Source organism: Choloepus didactylus, chromosome 2, assembly GCF_015220235.1.
Source record: "Choloepus didactylus isolate mChoDid1 chromosome 2, mChoDid1.pri, whole genome shotgun sequence".
In the NCBI taxonomy this organism is placed as follows: Eukaryota; Metazoa; Chordata; class Mammalia; order Pilosa; family Megalonychidae; genus Choloepus; species Choloepus didactylus.
In genome coordinates, this window is record NC_051308.1 from 224536654 (window position 1) to 224555825 (window position 19172).

General features: G+C 41.2%; 1 protein-coding gene across 3 annotated transcripts in view; it reads right to left on the reverse strand.

The window, feature by feature from the left end:
* Positions 1 to 12291, reverse strand: part of MACO1 (macoilin 1) — a 62872-nt gene extending 50581 nt beyond the window's left edge. For 2 of the 3 annotated variants that reach the window (XM_037828129.1, XM_037828128.1), the window contains exon 1: positions 12029 to 12289. In XM_037828129.1, the coding sequence (XP_037684057.1) occupies positions 12029 to 12108 (80 nt within the window). In that variant the 5' untranslated portion in view covers positions 12109 to 12289. Of the gene's footprint in view, positions 1 to 12028 lie in introns of all 3 variants that reach the window. The other variant, XM_037828127.1, reaches the window with a different exon arrangement.
* Between the last annotated feature and the right edge of the window lie 6881 nt (positions 12292 to 19172).

Below are 19172 nucleotides of genomic sequence, written 5' to 3' on the forward strand. Positions count from 1 at the left end.
TTTCCTTTCATTTCCCCCTTTTGGTCAAGAAGATGTTCACCATCCCACGATGCTGGAGTCATATTGTGGGAGTCATATTCCACGCTACCAGGGAGATTCACTCCCCTGGGTGTCAGATCCCTAATAGAGGGGAGGGTAGTGATTTCACCTGCCAAGTTGGCTTAGCTAGAGAGAGAGGGCCACATCTGAGCAACAAAGAGGCATTCGGGAGGAGGCTCTTAGGTACAATTATAGGGAGGCCCAGCCTCTCCTTTGCAGCCAATAGTCTTCCCAAGGCAAGTCCTGTGGTAGAGGGCTCAACCCATCAAACTACCAGTCCCCTATGTCTGTGAGCACATTAGCAGCCATTGAGGTGGGGCAGGCCAACACCCCTGCATTCTCCACCAGCTCCTCAAGGGGGCTCTGCATATTTTTTTTTCTTTTTTTTTTCTTTTTAATTAACTTTTTTTTTTAAATCAACTGTATAAAAAAATTGAAAAAATTTAAAAAAACATACAATAAAAGAACATTTCAAACAGACCATAACAAAGGAGTAAGAAAAAGACAACTAACCTAAGATAACTACTTTATTTCCAACATGTTCCTACGCCATACTCTTTTTTTTTTTTTTTTTTTTTAAATCATCATTTTATTGAGATATATTCACATACCACGCAGTCATACAAAACAAATTGTACTTTCGATTGTTTACAGTACCATTACATAGTTGTACATTCATCACCTAAATCAATCCCTGACACCTTCATTAGCACACACACAAAAATAACAAGAATAGTAATTAGAGTGAAAAAGAGCAATTGAAGTAAAAAAGAACACTGGGTACCTTTGTCTGTCTGTTTCCCTCCCCTACTTTTCTACACATCCATCCATAAACTAGACAAAGTGGTGTTTGGTCCTTATGGCTTTCCCAATCCCATTGTCACCCCTCATAAGCTACATTTTTATACAACTGTCTTCGAGATTCTTGGGTTCTGGGTTGTAGTTTGATAGTTTCAGGTATCCACCATCAGCTACCCCAATTCTTTAGAACCTAAAAAGGGTTGTCTAAAGTGTGCATAAGAGTGCCCACCAGAGTGACCTCTCGGCTCCTTTTGGAATCTCTCTGCCACTGAAGCTTATTTCATTTCCTTTCACATCCCCCTTTTGGTCAAGAAGATGTTCTCCGTCCCACGGTGCCAGGTCTACATTCCTCCCTGGGAGTCATATTCCACGTTGCCAGGGAGATTCACTTCCCTGGGTGTCTGATCCCACGTAGGGGGGAGGGCAGTGATTTCACCTTTCAAGTTGGCTTAGCCAGAGAGAGAGGGCCACATCTGAGCAACAAAGAGGCATTCGGGAGGAGGCTCTTAGGTACAATTATAGGGAGGCCCAGCCTCTCCTTTGCAGCCAATAGTCTTCCCAAGGCAAGTCCTGTGGTAGAGGGCTCAACCCATCAAACTACCAGTCCCCTATGTCTGTGAGCACATTAGCAGCCATTGAGGTGGGGCAGGCCAACACCCCTGCATTCTCCACCAGCTCCTCAAGGGGGCTCTGCATATTTTTTTTTCTTTTTTTTTTCTTTTTAATTAACTTTTTTTTTTAAATCAACTGTATAAAAAAATTGAAAAAATTTAAAAAAACATACAATAAAAGAACATTTCAAACAGACCATAACAAAGGAGTAAGAAAAAGACAACTAACCTAAGATAACTACTTTATTTCCAACATGTTCCTACGCCATACTCTTTTAATCCAACCTTGTGGTTGCAGGCTTACTGTGGGTGGGATCTTTTGATTAGGCTGTTTCCATAGAGATATGACCCTGCTCATTCAAGGTAGTTCTTAATTAGTTTACTGATATCTTCTATGAGAGGATAAAAGGCAGAGACATTCTGAAGAGAGCTCAGAGATATTTAGAGAGAAAACACCCAGAGACACTTTGGAGACAGCCGTTGAAACCAGAACCAGGAAAGAAGCAAAGAGATAAATCCAGAGTTGCCCAGGAGAAGCTAAGAGAGGACCCCCAGACGCTTAGAGAGAAATTTCCTGGGAGAAACAAGCAAGGATGCATAGGAGGTGTGAGAGACAAGCTAAGACAGCAGTCCAGAGACATTTTGGAGAAAGCACCGGAAACCAGAAGCTAACCCCAGGAGAGGCCCAGCAGACTCCAGCCATGTGCCTTCCCACGTGACATAGGAACCCCAGATGCCATTGGCCTTTCTTCAGTGAAGGTATCCTCTTGTTGATGCCTTGGTTTGGATTCTTTTATGACCTTAGAACTGTAAATCTGTAACCTAATAAATCCCCTTTATAAAAGCCAATCCATTTCCGGTATTTTGCATTCCAACAGTTTTAGCAAACCAGAACAGTTCCCAACTAAGTACAACTGTACAACTTAAACTAAATGAAGCACTTCCATTGCACTCATCCTTCAGCACATAACATAACCATCACTTCCCCCAAAAAGGCCTCCCTGCCCCCCAAAAGTAAAGCCTGGGCCCTCCATTATATGCTCAATGACATCCTATACTATGAGAACATTTAACCACAATTATAATTAAATATTTTGTGAAATTAACATTTTAGACATAAAGTCCACAAGAACAAAGGAGCTGCTCATTTTGTTCCCTGCTTTATCCTCAGTGCCTAGCACAGCAACTTGCACACTACAGAAACTTAACAAGTATCTGTTGAATGAACCACCTGCAAAGCATAAGAATGCTTAGGACCCACAGTAGGACTTTTATCAAGCCACACACGTACAATGAAGGTAGTAGGGAGAAAGATGATGCAGGAAGGTAGTAGGGAGAGAGATGATGCACAGGTGACTGAGGAAGGGTGAATGCAGCAACATCAACAAAGTTAACAAATGCAGTTTCTGCCTGAAGGATTACTGTGCACCTGCTCCCAATACATCTGACTGTTCTTCACACTCAGAAGAAATGAATCTAATCAGCCTTGCTCTGGGTGCCAGACCATGACTCCATTTGGCCTACTTGCCACTGGCTTGGACTATACTAGCGGTTTTCAAAGTATATTTTATTAAGCCAGGCATTAAAGAGGCTTGCAAAAATGTAAAACCACACCATTCTTCTCACTATATATTTTAATTTTGGAAAATACTGTTTTGTTTTTTCATTTAAAATATTATTTATATGTTAACATGTAACGGGTTTATTTTTTAATGAATTAATGAAGAATTGTTTTAAAATTTTCTCAGTTTTAATTTCTAATATAGTAAATCTTTACAGATATAACCCATATAAACCAAAGCTCTTTAGGGTCATCAACCATTTTTATGAGTGTAAAGAGGTCCCGAGATGAAAAAATTTGAGAAATACTGGGCTACAGAAAGTTGTGTCTGAGTCTCAAGATGAAATTCATTAGAACCACTGCAAACACACCATCCTTGTGTAAAACCCAGAAAAGGGGAGCCAGCTGAGACGACCCAAGCTGTTCCATATTTCTGTTTTCTATTCTAGGCCTTCTGCAGACTACAAAAAAGAACATTTCTAGATTCAATTACATGTATACACACATACACAGCCTCTACAATGACAAATCTAATAGTGTAAAATACTGTCTGTCTGATTTAAAAGAAAAACAAAACCAAACCTAAAATGGAGACCACTAAAGAAAACTTTTACGAATTCTGTGGTATAGGACTTTTATAAAGGACTATATAGACCACAGAAATATCAAGGATAGGACCTCATGCAATAGGAGGATTTGGAGTTTTAGAATTCCTGCTTCAAAAAAACTTTCAACAGTGTAGAGTTTACGGGGTTTGGGACAGAGGAGGGGTGAAAAAAGCAAAATAGGAGAGAGTAAACAACCTACAGGCCCTAAAGAAAATTGTGTTAACACAGTATTAACATGAGAAATTCTTTCATACATGAATCAAGTATTACACTTTATATCATCAATAGTAATAATCGTCTACCTGATCACATCACATCTTACATTTATTTATATCACATGTAACTTTTCCAAATGCTTTCATTTGGAAAAAATCCTCATAACTGTGAAGTAGGCAGAACCATTAGTGCCATTTTATCAGAAAGAAACCTGAGGAGCAGGGAGCTAATAAGCTGCAGGGCACAGTCGAAAGAACAAAGAAACAGGAGTTGAGAAGATCACAAAGAACAGTGTGAATTCTACATGGACTCCTGTGTTGCTGCTACAAAGAATAAGGTAAATCTACATGTAAAGAACTGGACAGGGGAAAAAAAATAAAAAAGAAATGGACAGGAGATGGCGCATGGAGGTGCAGCCAAGAAATCATTATGTAAAATAGAATCTTATTTTTGTTAAGAAAGAAAGAAATACACACAACTGCTCATATAGAAAAAAAGAAACCATGTTTACAAATTTCATAACAGTGATCATCAAGGGCAGGCCAACTAAGGGCTTTTATTTATTCTTATGTGTTGTCTTATCACTTAAATTGGTTTATAACAAGCGTGTGTTACTTTTATTTTTTTAACTTTTTAGTCTGAAATTATTTCAGAATAAAAAGTTGCAAAAATAGTACAAAGAATTCCCTTATACCTTTTCACCAAGATTCCAGAAATGATAAACATTTTATCAAGTTTGTATTACCATGCTCACCCATATATGTATACAGACTGGTTTTTTTTTTCTTGAACCATTGAAAGTTACAGACATAATGCCCCTTTACTCCTAAATTTCCTGAAAACAAGGACATTCTCTTATATAACCACTGCACAATTATCAAAATCAGGAAATTAACATTGATGTAGAATTATTATCTAATTTATAGACCTTATTCAAATTTCACTAATTATCTCAATAATGTCCTTTATACCACCACAACCCCCCCCCCTCCAAAAAAAAAAATCCTGGTCGAGGATTCAGGATCATATTTTGCATTAAGTTGTCATATCTATATTGGTTTTCTATTTAATAGAGGAGAGATTCCCATTTTGTGAAGGAGAAAATGTCAATGGCCTTGGGCAAAACACTCCTGGTACCTATTGCTGGAAAATGAAGATAATGACACTTTCCCTACACATAGCGAAGAGTTTGAGAGGGTCGTATGAGTTATTACACACAAACACCATTCACAAAGGATGAGCCAGCACAATACAGTGAAAGAAAAAGAGGACAGACTTTAGAGAGTTGGATAGTTATGAGTTACTAAAGTAACTAAACTTCCAGCAACCTCATTTTCCTCACCTGTGAAACTGATGCGAATACCCTTAATGGGACCAAATAACATAATGAAGATAAAAATATAATAACAATAGCAATAACAGCAAATAATTTTTTAAGCAATTAGTCTGTGTCAGACACTATGCTAAGTATTTTATGTGACATCTCAATTATCCTTACAAAAACCCTATAAAATAGATATTATCACCCCATTTTACAGATGAGAAAACTCAGGTTTTAAGTAGGTAAATAACTTGCTTAAGATCACACAACTAGTGTCAGGGATATTATTTGAACTCAAGTCTATATGGCTTCAAAGTTCATATACTTACCTATCACACTGGACTTTCTCTCCCCATGTTAGGTGCTCAATAAAATATTTTCCTCCTCCATACCTCTTCCTTCAGATATATTCAAGTTATATAATTTTTTTAATTCTCCAATAGAACCAAATTAAAAAAAAATGAACATGCACACTTTATGAAAGAGTAAACCCTCAGTATATTAATTCGTAAACTACAAATTCATAAACTTAATCCACAAACACACTATGAAGCTCTGCAGAAAACAATTATAAAGTCAAATGTTCTTTAGAGAAATAACTAGCATAAAAGGTGGGACAACTCAAGATTTCTTTCCAACAATATACATACTACTAGACTGGTCATTGTAATAGAGAAATATGTAATTTAAAAATAAAAAGAACTTATTTTAAAAAAATAAGTAAGAAGTACAATGAAATATGAGGTATACAGCACATCAGGCCTAGAATAGACAAGAAAAGAACAATTCTTGGTACATCTAAGAGAGAAGACTCAGGCCTCAGTATTTCTCTCATCTGAGACGGGAATTTTTGCTTTGGCCATGAACATGGCACTCATTCTCTCTAGAGCTCAAGTGTCCTCACTGCAAGACAGACAAAGAACTGACTCTGGTACTGAACTGTTTATTTGGTTTTCAAAAGTGTTCTGAAAATGAACAAAGTAATAATTTAAAAACAAAGCAAGATTGCTCTAGCTACTTCCCCTGTGCTAGGCAGGAAATGGATCTCAAACGGCTCAACTGCATCAGCGCTATCTATGGACACCCCCTAAAAGAGGACTCGTTGGACCATGTCAATCCACTAAATGCAAAACCTTAAAAAGACAAAAGGCAACAGACGAGATGGGGTGAAGGATAAGTTAGTTCTGATGTCACAATCCTATGACTCAAAGTGAGCAGTCGTCTTTTAAGGGCAGCAGAAAAGAAATACAACAGAAAAAGGCCAGTGCTAAGAAGGGGCTTCAAAGGCTGGAAATGATAGGTAACTTTGAAGGCTGATGAGTTGAAGCCGATTTGATGTCAGTTAAGCTAAATGTCAAATTAAAGATATAAAGCCTCAAAGTATATTCTCTAATAGTTCATTAATTTTTTCAGAAGTTTCCAGAGCCAGGATGCATGTGCCTGAAGGTGGGAGACTTTGAGGAAATAGTCACTCCTTAGGTATTTGAAGAAACACATGATGGAAGAAAAGTCTAGCAAAGGATATGTGTCTCTACTTTTGGTATACAGTATTTACTTATGCACCTTGTTGAGCAGCAAACTTGTTGCTCTTCTGGAGCTAATTCTTGAAAATGATCCAAGTGAAGTAATTACACATGAATCTAGTAAGCACAGAGAATAAAGCAATTGGTATATTTGAAGAGCACACTAAATTTTATCAAGTAACCCAATTTCAGTATTTCGCTTTGTGGTCTTAACTATGTATGTGGAACTTCTATCTGACCCTCCAGACTCCACCAGATATATGCTTTATCTTGTTATATACCCTTAAGTGTTCACCTGGATAGTAGCCTAGAAAATGACCAAACAAAACAAAACACAAGCACCTGTGTGCACAGGCGCACACACAACCCCAAAGGGTTATTATCAGTGGGGTGATCTGGGAGAAACAGCAAAATAAAACAAATCTGGAAAAATAAGGGCTTTAGAGAACATAGACTATGTATGTAATACACACATATAACTAGAAATAAAATGAAAATAATAAATTAGTAAACCTACCATTAAAATTCGTCCACAAACCGAGTAAGATTCAAGAATGGCCATGAGGCATCAATGTGAAGAAAAAGGAGAATATCACTGATGAAACAGGACGTTTTTAAGCAAATAATTTGAAATAGATCACTTTTCCCTTGCTTCCCCTCTCAATCCAGCAGCAGCAATTTAAAAGGATTTTCAAAATATCTAATGAAAACTAAATTGCCAAGACTGTTTCAGACAATAAAAACATAAATGAAAATCTGAAGGAAAGTACTTTTTTTAAGTTTGTACACTACTAGCAAAACTTAAGTGCAAACATTCCAGAGTGTCAGATTTTTAAAATGTACTTTGTGGAAACCACAAATATAAGGGTTTTAGTTAAATGTCTCACTGGACATTCAATTTCTCCATTATTCTCACCCCCTTCTCCAACTTCCCTCTAAGACAACACAGAACTTAACACTTTTATGTTGGGTCTAGCACTGCTGAAGTTAAAGCCTTCCAAGATTGCCAAAACACTTTTAGACTGTGAGGTTGCAACACTGGTATCTAGGGTTTCAGTTGCAGAACGCGGGTACAATCAAGGCAGCCAAGGTCATGACAGCCTCCAGAGGCTTTAATAAGCATAGCCCAAAGGAGTCTAAAACTAAACTTAGGAAACATCATTAAGGAGGCAGGAATAGCAGTAAAGTGAAATCTCTGGAGTCCAGATTATTTACACCAGGGTCTGAAAAAGGAAATTAGGAAACTGAGAAGAATGCAAAATTCAATCATTTAAAAAAGTCACTTTTGAGGAGCCCCAAAGGTCAGAAAACTCATTTCTGAAATAAAGATGTTAAAAGATATCATATATAGCAGGGCCATCCTTAGTCCTAGTTTTATGATGAAAGCTTCAGGCAACATGCTGCAAGCAGAATCCAATACAAGAAGACAGGAAGTATTCACAAATTCACAAATGAAGGGGTGCTTCCTTCAAGCACCAGTAAAAGAGATATAAGATAGTTTCCTGAAGCTTAAAACACATGCCTTATTTAAAAGTCTTATTAAACTTACTTGTATGAGTAACAATTTTAACTGCAGACTTTGAATATACTTTAAACATAAATGTGTCTGCTTCTCTTTTCTACTTACCACACCTTATTGCCTCATCTTCCTATTATAAAGTCACTAATTTTCAAGGGTAAGTGAGTAGGGACTATGGCAGGATGGAAAATGGGTGAACCACACAGAATCTCCTTAAGGCTTTTAAAAACTACACAGCACTCCAACCCCACCTCCCCTGGAGAATCACTGCATGTAATGAGATATTCCTCCTGGGAGTGAGTGGTGCATGCGTCTGAAGGCAGACACAAGGGGAGAACCATAACACTGGGAGATCTCTGAAATATGATAGCCATTGTTTTTCATTTTACTTTCTCTTATTTATTAACTTATTTTCATACTTTCCAAATATTTCACATCTATCTCCTTTGAGTTAGTAAATACTTTCTCACTTAGTGGTAACTAACAACTTCATCATAAACAGCACCAAGCAAAATTAAACCATTAAAGTATCAAGTGAACCACTAAAACAGTAAGCTAAAATTTAATTCAACAGAAATATTTTTATTTGAATAAGGTTCAAAGTTCTAAACCACTGCACAATTTAGAGGGTATTACTATGGCCTACAAGTCTGTAAACTCCTTGAAAATAATGAACTGTGTCTTATTCTTTATCCTCCACAATTCCCTGAGCAATGTTTTATACAGAGTAAGTTGTTAACGAATTGAACAGATCAGCTTATATTTATCAATTTACTCGTTCTTGTTGAGCACTGAACACCACTGTTTCAGACTCTGTGCTAGCTCAGATTTTTTAAAAAATAACATTGAATTTTAGCACTTTATGACACAGAAGTGTCAACATTACTGTTTTATTTCTCATATTCTTGATCATTAACTTGAATGGGGTAAAATTTTTATAACGTGCTTCAATTTTTAAATGACAGGCACATATATAAATGCACATATCATTAACATAATGTCTGAAATTCATTTTCTTTCTACCTTGCTCCTGAAATAATTCTAACACAGCCATGGTACAGACAACAAATGTTATCATTTGACAATCACCTCAGAAACAGTTGCTGGACTGAAGCCTATGATTGAAAGTGTCTCAACAAGACACTTTTAGGCAAGACCAAGCAGCAACTAACCCCTTGTTTTGACTACTCCAGTTTTGTTTATAGTTACACCAAATCTTATAGTCTTTCCTGCTTCCTTAGAGAAGAAACTGAACATGTTAAATTGTGTTAACAACTACATGGTAAATAATATTTATATAACAAGTTAGAATTTATAGAGTTTTCACAAACTGTACATTATCTCCTTCAGTCCTTAAAACTCATTTGACAGATGAGAACCCTTTGGCCTGCCCAAAGTGGCAGAGCTGGGATTCTGAGTCTGAACTCAGGTCACCTGATGCCCACAGCTGTCTCCTTCTATGCCAAAATTCAGAAAGTCACAGATACTAAGAACATGGAAATAATAATTCCATGAAAGGTTAAGGTTTGAAACAGTAGACAGTGGTTATGAAAATTGTCAACAAAGCCTCAGAAAATTTTAAAAAAAAGCTCTGTTTAATGAGACCAAAATTGGCCCGATGTTGAGAAACATATCAGTATCAACTTACATTTCATGATCAACCAGTACTTGATATTCACAAATCCTCAAACATTGTAATTTACAACTAGCCCACTCACTCTGTTTGCTTTAGAAACAACTAGAAATTTTGTAAATCTCTTTTTAAAAACAGAATTCTACTTGGGGGAAGGAAAAAAAAAAAAAAAACTACAATCTTGTCCTTCAGTCCAATACTCCATCATATAAATTAATAGATACGTGAACTGAGACTCTCATTTGATGTATGATGCTACAATCAGGAAAGAGAGATAGAAATATAATTAGGTGTTTTATTAATGCTTAACTTAAAAAGAACACCAAAAAGAAGAGTAAACAGATTTAAGAGCTGAACACTGTTGGTTTTTAAAATTTTAGATGAAACACTAACTTGCATCGAGTATTTATTATTAGCCTATGGGGTAAGAAAATTCAAATTCCTAAAGATTATCAATAAAAGAATTAATTAGACAACTAGTTCACTTCTTCACAGTTTCACATTGATTGCCTACTATGGGACAGGTACTAAACTGGGCATATTCGTTGAAATACAACAAGTTGAAATACAACAGAAAATATATGAACAATACAGGACTCTCAATCTTGTTGCTATAAATGGAGGGTACATCATCCTGTTAGTATAAATAGCAGCCATTCAAATGCCACAGTTGTCCATAGTCTACCAACTCTGTTTAACATACTTTTTATACTCTTTGTGTCACTATCAGTGTTAAGTTGTTCAAATCTTTTTCAATAGCCAGAGGGAAAAAAGGCTTCCTTTATTCAAGAAAATAGGGTAACCTTCCCTAATCACTAAATCGGTAGGAAAAATGGTCTGCTTTTGCAGTTTTAGTTAAAATGGTCAGGTTTTACACATTGCTATATTCTTGGTAGCTAGAACAGGGTCTGCCTTATGGTATAAATGTAAATGAATTAGTCCTCTGATCTATGGCTATGACATAAGGCTATATCCAAGAACTTTCTACTTGAATTGAATTCTTTATGCTTTTAAACTTGAAATAAAAACAAATAATGGTTACAACAGTCAGCTGCTTGTGGAAAGCAATCATTCACATCCGTGCAAACAACAGCATGTGCAGTTATGCTAAGACAACGTGGGTGTCATCAGCCACCCCTCATTTATTTCTCTAAGTCCACAGCTACAAGAGTTAAACTGTAAAGCACCACGAGGACTCAATTAAGCTATATTCACATGCGGAGAATTCTCCTCTGCAAACTAATAATACTTACTTCGCCACTGAAAAGTGCCACTTAAAATTATATTCCGAGAAAAGCTAGAAAATAACAGTCATACACAAATTCTTCTTGGGGAAGCTGTGACTGTCACTAAGTTGCACCATGAACCTGTAGTCTGTCTCCCCCTCAAGAGTGTTGAATTTAATTTCCATTTAAAAGGACACTGCTTTTCTTTTGGAAAGAAAAAAAAAAAAGAGAGTTTAGAGAAAATCCCTTGAAAAAGGTTTGAAGAAAACTATTGCTTGGAATTGTCAAACTAATGTTTGATGAGAAAACGATCATCAGCCCCTTCGGAATCTGGAGCCAGGCTACCGAGCACGATTTGGGAGTACCAGCTTCAGTCCTCAGTGCCAAGTTTGAGATCTCATTAGAGAAGTAGAAAGCGAAAGATGGGACAACGTAGCCACCAGCCCAGTCTGCTGGCAGCCCAGGGGAGAGGGGGCCACTGCCGGCCCCCAACTTTGCCTGGGGAGCCAGGCAGGTCGAATTAGCCTTTGGTCCCCCATGCATGTGGCCCACGCACCTCCCGGCTCGGCCCGGCAAACTCCCAGGCCAGAGCGAGACTTGGGGACCCCGGGAAGCCAGCCAGGGGGCACCGCGGCGCGGGTGCCGAGCCAGGAGGGGGGCTCGCCGCCCCTCCCCCCGGCGGGGCCCAGGTCCTCCCAACGGCGGCACGGCGGCGCGGCGGCTCCCTCAGCCCGCGCCCGTGGCCGCCGCGCCCTCCCAGTCCGGCTGGGGCCGGCCCTCGCCACGCCCCGCGCCCCCGGGGCGGACCCCCGGCGGGCTGGCGAGCAGCTCCCCCAGCAGCGCTCCTCAAGAGAACCCCCGGCGCGGGCGTGCGGCCTAGTCGGGGTTACATAACGGGGCCGGGCCCCTCCGGAGCCGGCCGGGGGCCGCGGGGCCCGGGCCCGGCGGAGGCGGGGATGCCGCCGCTCACCTGCCGTAGATGCCCTCGGTGATCCGGTTCCGCTTTAGGGGGCGGCGGAGCTTACTGCAGTCGGCGTTCCGCCGCTTCATCCTCCCACTGGGGGCCGGGTGCCCGCGCCGCCGCCGCCGCCTCTCACCTCAGCCGCCGCCGGCCCTCCCCGCTCCGGGCCTGGACTCTACCCCTGGGGCCGGTCACACAGACATGGAGCCAGCACCCGGGGGGAGGGGGTGGGGATGGGGAGGGGGGGCTTAGAGCCTTCTCCGCCTTCGGAAACAAAGAAATGACAATTCCGGGGCCCGCCCGCCCCAGCGTCAGCCAGCCTTCTGCCCCGCCTCCTTGACTCCGACGGACGGCCCTTGGAGCCAATCGAAGACGGCCGCTAGGCCGCTGCCGGCTTATCCTAGGGCCTGCTGAGGCAAAACGGACTGTAGAACCCCGCCTCCTTGAAGGACAGAAGAACTCACCAATCATTAGGTTGTCCTGGGCCCGAGGCTGGGCCTATCAGAAAAGGTTTAAATACAGGCTTATAAATAGGCCTTAATAAATTATAACATCCTATATTGTACCTTGTTGCAAAGGTACACTTCATTATTATTGGATTGCGTTGCATTGTATTATAATTCATACTAAAACATACCGTGCTATATTGCACCGTAAGCTATCATCTACAATATATTAAATAGGGAGGATTGTGTTTGCGGCATGTGGTGTTCCTGCGATAACATGTGCTTCAGTCAGTCGCGTCATTATATAAGCGGCTCGCAGCGTCCTCCCCACCCGGGAGCAACCCGGGAGCAGCGGCGGGGCCCTTTCTGCGGCTACTGGAGCGCACCAAGCCAGCCGCGTCACCGCGCGATGGGGGTACGAATGACAAAGCAAGACACACACAGTACACACACACACCCTGCCTGCTTCCCGCGACATGGTGACAGCGCGAACCGCCAATCGTAAGAGGCGGAGGGCGGGGCCACTGCCCCGCCTTCTAGAGTTCGCGTTGCGGGGGGGCGGGCCGTGGGTGCGCGCGAACGTCGCGTCGGCTGCAGGGCAGTGTCGGGCGGCGCGGCCCGGGTTCCACGTCCGCAGGGCGGGCCGGGCGGCGGGTTCCGCGGGCACCGCTCTGGCGGCGGGGCTGAGCGAGGGCGTCGGGGGCGGGGGCGCTGCGGGCTGCTGGGCTGGGTCGGGCCGTTGTCGCCGTCCCTCAGAGGCGGGATCGCAGGGCTAGACCCTTCTCGACTAACAGTCATTGATTCCGTTTTTGTGCCCGGCACCGTGCTGAGGGTGCTTCGCTTCTGTTTGCTCTTGTACTCTCATAACCTCCCTGTAACGTTGGTATCGCAAAATAACAATTAGAAAAGATGGGATGGATTTTTTTAAAAAGAGAAAGAGAAAATGTCGATAGAGAGTACTGAGAAGATGTAGAAAAGTAGCGGGGGTGGGGGGCGGGGCGGGGAAGCCATGGGCCTTATCACTTTAACACAACCACTGTTACCATTGTATTGTACTTCCTTTTTTCCTAGTGTTTCCCCTATGGATAATAATAGATACTCAATTTTGTAGCTTGCTCTTTATTTAACATAAGCATTTAAAGCCTTCATAAATATTTCTGATGGTTGCAGAATGTCCTATTGTGGCTGTACCTACAGTGTGGTAGTCAAGTAGTTTTTCAGTACATATTTAAAACTTCCCTGGACGTAGATGCCCTCTTGTTCTGTCCTGGGGTGGGTGGACCTCCAGCTGTCCTGTGACCTCCCCCTTATTTCAATACCCACCCCAAAGAGGAACTTGTAGTTTTTGCCAGATGCAGCATCCTCAATCGCTGCTCATTGTTACTTTCTTCTGCTCACAAACCTTCAAACATCCTCCAGGGACCAGAAGAGAGAGAAAAAAAAACCCTTTCTCTTTTGTATGGCTTTCCAAGCTGGTCTCAGTCCGGTGCATCTTCCTTTTCCAGGCTTTCTCAGGCAAGGTCTCGTTGTCTACTCACTGTCCTTAAACCCACCACATCCATAACTTCCCACTGTCCTGTCAGTGCCATTGCTAATTTGCAGTTTCTTAGGTTAGGCTTGTCCAATCCACCTAGACAGAAAGCTTTTTAGAGATCAGATTCATACCCTGTAGAGATGCAGTTTAGAAAAAATGGGAAGAGTATCTACTTTTTCACACCAGAATTGAAATTCCAGCAAGTTACAAATTTCTCAGAGCCTGTTTCCACTCAGGTTTGTTTTAAGGCTTGGAGGGAATGAACTTTCTGAGCCAGACCTGCAGTAGGCACTTAATAAGTGGTAATAGCTGTTAACAGTATACTTGTTTTTCATCCCTACTTTCACTCCAGCATGTTGATAAAGTGGCACTGGGAGGTCAAAGATAAACTCTGTGAGCTCTGTGAAAGAACCTGAATGGAATGCGTTGCTTAGAGGCCACTGAAAAAGGCTTCAGTTACCAAGTTGGAGTGGTTCATGGATGAGGATACAGGCAGGAGGCATATCACTATGGTTGGAAGTTTGAAGGCATTAGGGAGGACAGCTACATGGTGAGGTCCTGACTCCATGGAGACCCCAGACCTGAATAGCCTTCATCCCCCTGACTTCAAGGCCTCAGATTTCCTGGATCCTGATATTAAGACTCTGAAATCTGTGAGGTTAGAAGCCATATTTGTGGTCTTTTCCACTCCCTAATCTATCACTGATGTCTAGCACAATGCCATAGCACATTGTGGAATGGATGTGTGAGGAATCCAGAGAGAAGATGAGAGAGGTACTGGGGACATGTGCCAGCGTTCTGGAGCTCACTGTCTAGCCTGCCATCAAATAGTTCTTGACAAGGACATCCCAAGTGCTGTGGGAGCGTGTGGCTGAGAGTTACTGTTGGGCTCTAGTGTCATGCAGGAGCAGAGAAAGGGCAGAGAGAATCTGTGTGATGCCCCAAGAAGAAGCGATCCTGAGGTTTGCTGGCATCCTAGGTCCCAATCCCAATTCAGAGGCCAACTCACTGGGGCCTTGGTTGAATCACCTGCCCACCCTGTACCAAGATACCCTGGGGAGACACTTCCAACACTGTGTTTAAAAGCAGGTCATGTTAGCTCCATTTTACAGATGGGAAAACTGAGGCTTAGAGAAAAACAAGGTCATGTGGTTGGTATAGTAGAGCAATTTAGCTCAAGGTACAAGTTGAATAAGATCAAGCCTTGAGGCTACAGGCATATGCTGTGGTGTAGTAAATGGCTTTTGATAATTAAGCTTGTTGATCTGGTGATTGGTTGTGGGAAGGATGATGGTTATGGCCTCCTGCCTGGCCAAGAGCCCAAGGACAGGCCAGAGGAAGATGGCTCTCGCTCCATCCCATTCTCTCTCACTCCTCCTGCCCCAGCTGGACCCTCTCTTTTCCTGTCCCTCTAACCCAGGCTGCTTTGTCTACAGCCAAGTGTCAGCCTTTCTATTCTGAGCCCTGAAATGGCTTTTTGGGATTCTAAGAGCACAGAAATGGGCTGACCTGAGGCTGGCCTCCTGCCAGAGAGCCTCCCAGCTCCCGACTCCTCCAGCACCAATCAGGAAGCAGGAGAGATTGGCAGTGGCCATATTACAGATGAATAAGACAAGGAAGGGGAATGCTTTGCTCTCGTTTCAAGGACTAAGGCTCAGAGAGAAATTCAGGCCTGTCCCTCCTCTTCTCCTGGAACTTTCTGATGGACAAGGGAATTTGCACTTAAACTTCTGCAGCAATGAGAACAGCCCTGGAGAGAGATTGTATCCTGTTTCACAAATAAGGAACTTGCCTTCCCACCTACTTAGTAGCTTCAGTCTCCTCAAAACCGCCAGACGGTACTGGCCCAGCTGCCATGGGCTTTGTTCCTGTCCCACAGGAGTCAGAAAAGACCAGACATTGAGATGGCCACTTCTTATACATGCTTCTGTATCCCACTGAGAACCCTGTGAATGGAGGATGTTCATTGTAGTGTTTAGAACAGAGAAGGTTTGGAAATAGCCCAGATATCCCACAAAAAGGGCTGGTCAAACAAATGATCATACATCCTTACCGTGGAAGTTAGTGAAACATGAAAAATGTGCCAGTCTCTGCTTTAAGTACCATGTTCACTTTTCTTTAATCCTCACAACAACCCTACAAGGTAAAGAGTATTACTGGTTCCATATTACAGATAAGAAAACTGTGGCACAGAGAAGTCACTTGTTGAAGTTCACACAGTAAGTGACAGAGCTAGGATCCAAACCCAATCTGTTGCCAGAGCCTGGGCTCTTAGCCACAATTCCATAGTGCTGTAGAAAGATTTTCCTGGCTTGGAAACTGCCATGATATACTGTTGATGAAAAAAGTAACTTACCAACAGTATGGGCTGTATAATCCTACTTCTATAGGGAAAAAAATGAGGCATAAATCCACATGAACCAAAAAAATCTGAAAGGATATGTATATAAAAAAATAATGCTGATTTTGGAGATGATGAAATCATGGGTGTTTTATATAATTGTTATGCATCTCTGCATTTTCAAAATTTTCTGAAGTAAACATGCCAAAGTTGCGTGATGATAATAATAATCTCTAACATTTATGGAATGCTTTCTATGCATCTGACTCTTCATGTCACCACCCTATGAGACTGACACTCTGATTTTCTCTACTTTACAGATGAGGAAACAGACTCAGAGATTGATTGTCTCATCCAAGGTCACAGCTAATAAGTTTCAGAGCCAGGATTTAAGTCCAGATTGCCTGACTCCAAAGCTCAAGTTTGTTGAATGAATGTTAGCCACACTTCAAGCAGACATGCCCAGAGCAGACTCACACCCTTAGTGTGGGCAAGCTTCCTGGGAGGGAATGAAGGACATACCTCCTTGGTCACTCCCACGACTGAGCTTTCTTATGTTTGACTCAGGTAGGAGGGTGTGACCAGAATTCGTACAAAATCCTTCTTATTTACGGAAAAGACATAATTGCATGTGAAAGCTGTAGTTTCTCTGACTTAATTCACCACACCTCCAGGAAACCTAGCCACTCAGAACATGATGCCACAGACATGGCACCACTGGTGCCCACCTCTATAACACAGGTTGCTGAATGTGCTTACATGTTTTCATATTTGTAATAGCCCTGTGAGGAAAGCAGGGCAGGTTATCTTATTTGACTCATAAGGAAATTGAGCCTGTGAGTAGTTTAGTAACTCAGGAGGCAGAATTGCAAAGTAGTTAACAGCACAAGCCATGGCATCAGATGTGTCTGGGTTGGGTCCCAGCTCTGCCATTTACTAGCTGTTGGACTTTGGGCACTTGCACCACATCTCTGAACAGCAGTTTCTTCATTTGTAAAATGGGGATAATGATGCCTCTGCTCACATGCTTAAGGGAAAGACTAAATGAAATAATGTATGCCAAATGATTGGTCCAATGCTTGGCATTCCAGAAATGGCAACTGTTACTCATTCAGCAAATATTTATTGAATACCTACTATGCATTAGGCACTAGGTGCTGTGGATACAACAGTGACCAAAACAGTCAAAAGTACCTGATCTTATGAGCAACAAAAGAAAAAAATAGATAAATGGAACTTCAACAAAATTTTGAAAAAGACTTTTGTGCATCAAAAGGCTTTATCAAGAAAGTAAACAGACCACCTACAGAATGGAAGAAAATATTGCGAAATTATATATCTGATAAGGGTTTAAAATCCAGAATATATGAAAAACACCTACAACTCAACAGCAAGTCAACTAAATTTAAAAATGGACAGAAGACTTGAATAGACATATCTCCAAAGAATATATACAAATGGCCAAAAAACATATGAAAAGATGCTTAACCTCATGAGCCATTAGGGAAATGCAAATCAAAACCATATTGAAATACCATTACTCATCCACTAGAATGGCTGCTATTAAAAAAAAAAAAAGAAAAAAGAACCAGTTATTTGGAGAGGATGTGGAGAAATAGAAACACTTGTACATTGTTGGTGGGAATGTAAAATGGTGCAGCCACTGTGGAAAACAGTTTGGTGGTTCCTCAGAAAGTTAAATATAGGATTACCATGTGACTCAGCAATCCCACTTCTAGGTGTATACGCAAAAGAATTGAAAACAGGGACTCAAACAAATACTTGCCCACCGGTGTTCACAGCAGCATTATTCACAATTGCCAAAAGGTGAAAGCAACCCAAGGATCCATTAAAGATGAACGGTAAACAATGTATGGTGTATATACATATTTATTCAGCCATAGAAAGGAATGAAGTTCTGATACATGTGACAGTATGGATGAACCTTGAAGACGTCAGGTTGAATGATTTAAGCCAGACAAAAAAGGACAAATATTGCATGATCCCACTAATATGAAATAATCAGAATAAGCAAATTCATAGGGTCAGAAAGTAAAGTACAGGTTGTCAGGTCCTGGAGTGGGATGGGAAATGGGGAGTTAATGCTTAATTGGTACAGAGTTTCTCTTTGAGGTGATAGAAAAATTTTGGTAATGGATGGTGGTGTTGGTAGCACAGTATTGTGAATGTAATTGAAACCACTGTATTATACATGTGAACGTGGCTAAAATGGGAAATTTTGTATTGTATATGTTACCTCAATAAAAAATATTTAAAAAAAATATTTTTTATGTCCCTGATCCCAAGTGGCTTGGATTCTTGTAGGGAAGACAGAAGGCACTGAACAAATCCAAAAGTAAAACTATATACACTATTTCAGAGTGATAAGTACTATGAAGAAAAGAAAAAGACGGGAAGGCACAAGGAACACAGGAGGTGTGGGGGTGGGGTGGAGGTAGGAGGTGGGATGTTGCCCTTGATTTCCTTTTTAGATAGTGCATTACTGGTGTATAGAAACCCAAGAGACTTCTGCATGTTTTTCTTGTGTCCTGCAACTTTGCTCAATTCATTTACTAGTTCTAGTAGCTTTCTTGTGGATTCTTTGGGATTTTCTATATGTCGGATCATATATGCAAATAGGGATGATTTGATGTCTACCTTTCCAATTTGGGTGCCTTTTATTTCTTTCTCTTGACTGTGTCACTTTTGATAAATCTTAAGAGCATTTTCCTCTGACTCCCCACCCCCCAACCCCATATCATCAGAACCATCATAGTGATGGCAAATTATGCATGTTCTGTAGTTTACTTAACCAATCCCCTGGTATTGGAC